The 8,497-nt window shown below is 43.6% G+C and overlaps 1 protein-coding gene across 1 annotated transcript; it reads right to left on the bottom strand.

Annotated features, from left to right (window-relative positions):
* Positions 1-576: 576 nt before the first annotated feature.
* LOC149176705 (uncharacterized) lies at positions 577-6,755 on the bottom strand. Its single transcript, XM_089421542.1, has 2 exons — positions 4,881-6,755; positions 577-4,605 (listed from the first exon to the last, which is right to left on the bottom strand). Exons 1-2 carry the CDS (start codon positions 6,753-6,755, stop codon positions 577-579), a joined length of 5,904 nt encoding a protein of 1,967 aa, XP_089277668.1.
* Positions 6,756-8,497: the final 1,742 nt, after the last annotated feature.

The raw sequence follows: 8,497 nt of genomic DNA, 5'->3' as shown, positions 1-8,497 counted from the left end.
TGAATATTTCTTAAGACATACTCCAAATATGGTTTCTGATGAGGCAAATGCAGCTCTAACAAAACTAGTAGAGGAAGAGGAACTAAAAAGAGCAATTTGGAATCTCCATCCAAACAAAGTGCCATGGTTGGATGGTTTCTCCATTTCTTTTTATCGCTCATTCTTTTTTTTTTCCACAGAAAAAAACGAACTTTTTTTTATAAGAAATAAAAAAAGTTACATGCAGATGAGTTAACATTCTGTAATGACCGCCTAATAACTAGGCCAACCCCTCTAAAGAGAGACACCAGCGCACCTACAGCGTGCAGCATGTTAGAACAGACTAAAACACTCGGCCTAGACAGCCGAACCAAAAGCAGAGAGATATTAACAAGTTTGAACTGGGTTCTGTTGGGCCTCCTTTCAAGAGGAAAACGACCCAAACATGCAAAAACCAGCATCATAGCCACACAGCTCAACAAAAAAGGAGCAGAAATGTATCTGAAAACAGTATATAAACCCGAGTTTTTCTATGACTAACAGTTCAAGAAAACGTAATAGGAAAAACAACTATCGTCTGAAAACAAGAGGATGGAATTATGGGTATGGAGGGAGGTCCGACACACGGATCTGATCCTGTATCTGTTCAGCTATTCTCCACGAGCCCATATCTTGTTGTAAACCTGCCTTAGAAAGCCCATCTGCGACTTCATTGAATTCCCTGTATATGTGTTCAATGAAAAAAACATTAAACCTCTGTTTTAAGATTTGTATTTCTTCTAAAAGAGGCAGCAGCATATAATTTTGACATCTGTACTTCCCAATAACCCAGTTTATAACATTCAATGAGTCTCCATAAATCTGAATGGTGAGGATGTTCTTTTGTATAAGCCAGCACAGCAGAAGCTTTAAAGCCGAGAGCTCGGCAAAATTATTTGTGCCCGTTCCAATGCCAACCGAGGCCTTAAGAGAGTGATAGTTATTGAGATGAATGCAGATCCCGGCACCCACGATGTTGTTTTGAGCAGCCCCATCGAAAAAAGCCCAAGGGACCCCTTCCCGTATACATGGGGCTGACCTCTGTTTTTGATTTTTTTTCTCCTCATCCAGTGGGATGCTGTCAAAAATGGCAATGCTCTGAATGGCCACCGCAGTCTCGGGTGATAGCTTCTCTCTGAATATGCTGCGATTTCTTGCAATCCAGATACCCCAGCATATGATGGGGGGTAAATTCCTCAGATTCCTCCCCTGAAAGTTGTTCCACCAGTATTCCCAACATGCCATTAGATCGACCCCTTCCCATTTTAGCTTTGTATTCAGAAGCTTTTCCGCCTCTAGCCAAGTCTGTTTGGTGAACGGGCATAACAGAAAGAGGTGGTTGATGGTTTCTTCATCCGCACAACACAGAGGGCATCTGCCAGGTCCCTGTTTAAACCGGCCCTGAAGAACATCCCAGGATGGAATTTTGTGATTTAATGCACACCAGAAGAAGATACGAGCTTTTTTTGGGCACTTTAGCTTTAACAGGGGCTTTGACCACCAAGCAGGAAGGGTCCACCCTTTGTTTTTCACCAGAAAGGAATAGCCTGCCTTTGGGGAGTAGAGCCCAGAATCGGCATGTGCCCAAACCAGACTATCTGGCCTATCCAATAATCTGACATTTGATCTTTTCAGCTCCTGAATATAACGCTGCCAATCATCACCCCAAAAAGCGTTTAGGCCAATATCCTCTCCAGCCTTCCAGGCTTGGCCCCAAATAGAGGTCTGCTCCAAATTTGCTATCTGGTTTAATCTATTTATGCCTATGCCTTCCAGATGAGCAACCAGATCCGGATGTAGGGCAAAATCTTCATTGCAACCCACCCATGGGTCTCTGCCAATCCTCAAGCACTCTCCATTCCCAACCCTCCATGCCAGTCCTCGCTCAATTATCTTGAAAGCCTCCGTGGTGGCTTTCCAGATGACCGAACAATTCCTCCCTTTCTTGTTGGGCTTTCTTATCCAATCTTCAATCGGAGTGGGATCAATATATTTCCTAGTAACCACCTTCGTCCAAAGGTTCTCTGTAGTAATGATACACCATCCTGCTTTAGCAGCTAAGGCCTGACTAAAATCCACAAGGTTTTTTAGCCCCCAACCACCCCATTCTTTTGGCCTTGCAATTTTGTCCCAAGCCACCCAAGGGAGTACAGTTTCCTCCTTGGACCCAGACCAGAGAAATCTGCTGCAGAGTTGTTTTATTTTGTGGAGTATTCCTTTGGGTATCCATGTTAAAGCTGCCCAGAAAACTGGTATAGCCTGTAACACGGAGTTCACCAAGGTTAATCTTCCAGCCCTCGACAGCCATTTATAGCTCCAGTGAGCAATTTTCTGCTCAATTTTCGCAACCAACCAATTCCAGTCTTGCTTCCTGTAGGAAGATGGCTTGAGCCAAAAGCCAAGATATTTAAAGGGATGCTCCATATTACAGGTGCCAAAGGGCAGCTGGGTCTCAATTGCCATCTCCTCTTGTCTACTGAAGCCTTCAAAAATCAACTGAGACTTTCTATCATTAACTTTGAGCCCTGTTGCTTTCAGAAACAGATCTAGAATAGACTTTAGCTCTAAAATTTCGGTAATATTCCCATTTGTAAACAATAAGATATCATCAACGAAAAGCAAATGGGTAATGAAAAGGTTGACAGCAACCTCCAAACCTTTGATCAAACCTGTACTTTTTGCCTTTGAGATGAGTCGACTAAGACCTTCAGCCGCAAGAAGAAAAAGCAGAGGGGAAAGTGGACACCCTTGACGAAGTCCTCTTTGGCTTTTGAAGAAACGGGAAGCAGCACCATTTATCAGAACAGCAAAAGTTACATTTGTAATGCATCCCATGATCCATCTAATGAAACCAGCTTGAAAACCAAGGTGCATCAAGAGCAACTTGAGATAAGTCCAGTTGACCCTGTCATAAGCTTTTGCTAGGTCAATTTTTAGAACTGCTCCTTTTTTCTTTGCCTGCCTGAGGCTATGTATTGTTTCTTGAGCTACCCCTATAGCCTCATGAATCTGCCTCCCATCCAGGAAACCAAATTGTTCCTTGGAAATATGGCAGGAAAGGATAGGTTTCAATCTAACCGCGATAATCTTTGCAATAATCTTGTAAATGGTGTTACATAGGGATATAGGCCTAAAATCTTCGAAAGAACCAGGATCCTCTTTTTTCGGGATGAGAGCAATGAAAGTTGCATTGAAAGGCCCATAAATTTCCCCTTTTAATCTGGACTCCTCCACCACCTCAGAGAGTTCTGCCCCAATGGATTCAAAGAAATGGGTGAAAAGTTCTATAGTCCATCCATCAGGACCAGGACTTTTGTCTTTGGCCATAGACTTTATAACACCCTCAACCTCTTCTTTTGTCACTTCCCTGAAAAGGTCTTCTGCCTCCTCCTCTTCCACAAAGCGGGGAAAAGCCTGAGCAGTTCTGATGATTTCTGGTAAGTTGATAACCCCTGGATCCGCAAAAAGGGACTGAAAGTGATCTTTCCCCATATTGGACAACTCTTCAAAAGAAGAAGCCTCTCTACCTTCCGAGTCCCTCAGCTTCCAAAGAGTGTTTGCATTCCTCCTCCCTTTTGCATAGTTGTGGAAGAATTTTGTGTTTTCGTCCCCTGCTTTTAACCAGATAGCTCTGCTTTTCAGCCTCCACTCTTCTTCTTTATCCAGTAATATCTTCGCCCTTTTCTTTTCCAACTCCAATATTTTCTCTTTTGATTCCGAATTTGCATAGGCATCAGCCTCAGGTTCTTCAAGGACCCTCAAAGCTTCATCAATGCTTACTAAAACCTCAGATTGTTTCCTTCTTCTTTCAGATGCCCAAGCAATGGTTGCTTTTTTCAGTCTTTTTAAATTTTCCATGAGTCTCCCAGCTAAACTTCCCTCGTAATCCGGCCTCGGATGAATCCAAGTTTCATGGAACAGCTTTTTGAATGATTCCTCCTGGAGCCAGTGGGCATTGAATTTGAAAGGCGAGGCCGGCTTTTTTGGAGGTTTTGAGAATTCAAGGAGGATAGGAAAGTGATCTGAGTTTCCACCTTCCCCGACCCACTGCCTGAATAAAGGAACCAAAGCTGCCAGTTTTTCGCTGATGAGGAATCTATCCAACCTTTTTGCGATTCTATACTCTCCAGTCCTCCTGTTTCTCCAAGTAGGTTTGGCTTTTATGATATTCACATCAATCAGCTTATGAGACACCAGAGCATTTGAAAAGAAGTCCGTTAAAGGATCCTCCCTTGCAAGTGGTCCCCATGCTTCCGAGGAACCCATAGAGAAATTTAGGTCACCTCCAATGATGAGATTCTTGTCCTGGACTAAACTTTTGGAGAGAAGCTCATTCCAGAACAAAGCCCTTCCATGACAGGGACCATAGACATTAACAAAAGTCAGAGGGAAGTCAAAATCCTGCGAAACAACCTCCATGCCTAGTGCATTTTGGAATCCCCATGAGGATATCAATTTTAGTTTCCCTTTCTTAAGACCCATCGCTATACCTCCCGAGCGCCCAGATGCATCTGCAGCCAAGAACTCCCATCCCGGGAGATAGGAACAGAGTGCTGCTTCAACATCCAAGCTATTTCCTAAAGTCTCCTGAAGAAAGACAATATCAGGGTTGCATCGAGAGATGAGCTCTTTCAAAGCTAGTTTTTTAGGCTTACTAGCTAACCCTCTACAATTCCAGGAGAGACAGATCATTTGATAACCGTCTCAGGGGGTTTTGCTGCTCTAAGCGCCCCAGGAATTGTCATCTGTTTCCCATCAGCAACATCAAAGATTGCTTTCTCCTGTGTCATGGTTAATTTCGATTTCCTGCCTCTGTTCTTCTTTGAGTGACATTTTGAGGTCTCTAGCCCTAACCCTCCTACCGGTTCCATGACATCATTTGGATTTATTGGTTTCTTACTATTGGATCTCAGGTTGTAGGGCCGAGGTACTAGACCATGATCATGACCAGAGTTTAGTGGGGGAAAATCTTCACCATCCAGATTTATGGAGACAGACTCAATTGAAAGATTGTCAATTTTTTTCATCACATCATTACAGGTGTTTAACACAGAGAGCCCCCCAATACAAGTATCATCTATTATAGAAGAATGCTTTAAGACAGAGGACGGCATACCCGATTGATTGCAGTCTTTTTCGGCTGTCGGCGGATCCATTATAGAGGTGTCCATCGGCTGGCAGTTTGCAGGGCCCATCGTTTCTTCATCCTCCTTTGGTAAATCCGTCACCGACTGATACTGCATATCCTCTCCTTGGTTCCCCGGGTGAACAAATCCCTCAGTCTGAAACTCCTCCTGTCTTTTATGCTCAACCCATTCCTCTGATTCCTTCTGAATCCTCCTCCTTCTTCTTCCCAGCGGGCAATCGCGCGCCAAATGCCCATATTCATGGCAAAAATGGCAGCGAAACGGAAGGTGTTCATAGTCAAGTTTTTGTTCTATTCTGAACTCCTTATATCTTAGAGGAATGGTTTTTGCAAGGCCTTCCTTCGGATTGAGCTTAACCAGTATTCGAGCCACCCTCTTCTCGAAAGTGTGCAGGTATGATTTATCTGCATCCAAGTATGTCCCCAATACATTCCCAATCGATCTGAAAACTGAATCCGCCCAGAGGTACGGGGGTAAATTGGGAATTCTAACCCAAACTGGAAATGCATCCATCTTTTCCGTTTCCGCATCAAAAAGTGGCGTCCACCTTTTGAAAAACACCGGCCTGTTTCCATAGGACCAGTTCTGTCCTTCGACCCACTCCATGGCCTCTTTACTCTCAAATTTTATCATGAACCATCCCTTTACCAAGGCATTCGAATTGAATGTGGCCGCCAATGATCCTGCCCACTGATTCTCCGCCCATCGTCTAAAAGCAACCCCAGACACAGCCTGACCTCTGATTCTGCCCACCAGTGTAATCCCATCCACATCTAGCACCTCCTCGACCTGCATATCCATCTCCAAACCCACTTCTTCGAATTCCCTTGTCTTCAGAGGTCTTGATTTTTTCCGCTTTCCCCCTAACCTTCTACGCTCAGAGGCGTCGGACAAGCCATCGTGCTCCCGCGCTTGCTCTTCCACCCTCCTTCGGCTTCCACCATCCGTTCCTTCTGCATGATCGATCCTTTGCTGGGTCTCGGCCAAACCCTCAATCGGGTTGACATCCTTCCCTTTCCCAGTCTTTCCTTGACCTAAATCCAACCCTTCGCCCAATAAATGTCTGGGTTCCCTGACTGCTTCCCCAACATTCGGCCGTGAGAAACCCCGTTCCGGTACCTTTGGGAACAGGTCCCTAATAACCTCTCCCAACTGAGTTCTCTTCCCAGGATCTGCCACAGAGGATTTTAACCCCCCAACAGGCCTCCAGACTCCAACGTTTTGGACTGAATTTATAATGTCTTCCAAACCCCCAGAAGGGGAAAAGACTTTGGATGGAGAAGAAAGCTTACCCGACGGCGGATTTGCGTTCCGAGCTTCACCAGATGGCTTCGCGACCAAAAAGGGGTCGTTCGCAGAGTCTTTCCCCGGAGCACCCAACAGCCCTGACAAATCCCAGCTTTTTTCCGGCAGCAAATCGGCCACACATGAGATACTGGGTATATCTCCTACATCCGCGCCAGTTCCAGATCTTCCTTTTTTCTTTCCTAAAGCCTCGCCGAGAGCCTGAGCAGCAAACTCCCTTCCCCAAACAGTTATCAGATCTTCTGTCGAGGGTTCCAACTCCAGAGCTTCACTCGGGTTTACCATGGTTTTTGAGTACAACGAGGAAAAGCTTTTCAACCACAGCCCGAAACCGACTCAGGACAAACCGCTTACAGTTTGAGATCCTAGGGTAGCAGCTGGCCAGAGCAGCGTAGACCTCCACGAAAATTACTGCAGGGTAAAAAGTCTTGAAACCGCTCCCGTGACCAAGATAAACCCAAACGCCAAACCGCTGGTTGAAAAAAGTGGTTTCATTCCTAGCTGTCGCCATCGACTACCTCCACCCTGAATGATGTACTGTCGACAGCTGCCTGCGCCGTACCTGTGTGTCGACTGCTGCGGTCTGACCTACCTAGGCCTAGGGCCTAGGGTTTCAGGAACGAAACCCTCCCCTAACATCTCCTCTCCAGAGCTCGACAAACTTGATGAGTTAACCTCTTATCGCTCATTCTTGCATATCAAAAAAAAATATCTTCTTAAAATGATTCATTGGGCTCATCGAAAGAACAAAATAGGAGGCAATAAAAATTCAACCTTCCTGGATCTAATCCCAAAAGAATCCAGTCCAACCTCCTTTAACTACTTTAGACCCGTATCCTTGTGTAACTCCTCATACAAAATCAAAACTAAGATTCTATCTAATCATCTCAAAATTACCCCCCCCCACCAAATTTCTTAAAATCAAGGTGGCTTTGTTCCTAATTGAAAAATTGTTGATAATATTTTATCCACTCTAGCTTTTCCATAAATGAGAAAGGATTTACCTTGAAGTTGTACATGGCTAATTGTCTTGATAGAGTTAGAAAATCTTTCCTTCTTGTTGTTCTTCAAAAATTAGGCTTTACAGAATATTTCATATACCTCATAAAATCCTGTATTCAAGGGCCTTAGGTCGCCCCTTTAATTAATGGAAGACTTGGAATTTTTTTTTCAAATTTCAAGGGGCTTTAGGCAAGGCTTCCCTATTTATCCCTTCCTCTACATAATAATGTCTAAATATCTCAATAGAAATCTAGAACACAATAGTTAATGTGGGCTCATCACTTAGATCCAATATAGCAGAGGAATAAAAGGCATGAATGACACTTTGTTCATTCGTGGCGCCTCTTGCACTATTGCAAGAAGATTTAAGTCCACCATGGATTAATTTTTGGAGGGCTTAGAAGGACTTCTCAACAATTCTAAGAGCATCATATTTGGATGGAACACCCCTTCCATAACTCTTTAGCACATTTCTCAAATCTTTTCCATCCCTTTGAAATCACATTGGTCACATTTCAAGCATTTAGGAATGCCATATCAAATTTTCCTATGAAGATTGAGGTATCGATAGAAGCTATAGACAAAATGAAGAGGAAAAAGCAACTATAAGGAATGCAATGGATTAATTTTGCGGGGATGATAACTTTCATCAAATTAATTCTCTTTTCCCTCCCCTTATACCAATACACAATTTCGAAAGCTCAGGTTGGGATCCAAAAGAAAATTGAGCTAACCATATGGAAGTTGCTCTGGGAGAAGGTAAAATAGAGACAAAAAATTTAGTTTAATAAGGTGGAATCAAGTGACATCCCCTTATGACAAAGGAAGAATTTCCAACTGGCATCCAGGTTTAATTAACACAACTTTAAGAGAAAAACTCATATAGAGGCTAATAAATGGAGAAGATTCATGGTGGAAGCAAGTTTTAGAACATAAATACATCAACACCTCACAACATTGGCTTCTCACCTCCCAGATTCCTAGTAGAAAATGTTTAAAAATTTGAAAGCTATGCAAAAATGATC

Source organism: Pinus tabuliformis, chromosome 4_1 (assembly GCF_031772625.1).
Source record: "Pinus tabuliformis cultivar Carrire ecotype Pingquan chromosome 4_1, CPIR1, whole genome shotgun sequence".
Lineage (NCBI taxonomy): Eukaryota > Viridiplantae > Streptophyta > Pinopsida > Pinales > Pinaceae > Pinus > Pinus tabuliformis.
Note: the sequence above shows the minus strand (reverse complement) of the source record. Positions and strands in the feature narration are given on the sequence as shown.

What these genes read in the sequence shown, in the direction of transcription:
- LOC149176705 (XM_089421542.1), bottom strand. Translation starts at nt 6,755, where the DNA reads ATGGTAAACCCGAGTGAAGCTCTGGAGTTGGAACCCTCGACAGAAGAT. An exon ending in CAAATGATGTCATGGAACCG is followed by an intron (nt 4,606 to 4,880) that starts GTAGGAGGGTTA and finishes GTCTTTCTTCAG; the next exon opens with GAGACTTTAGGAAATAGCTT.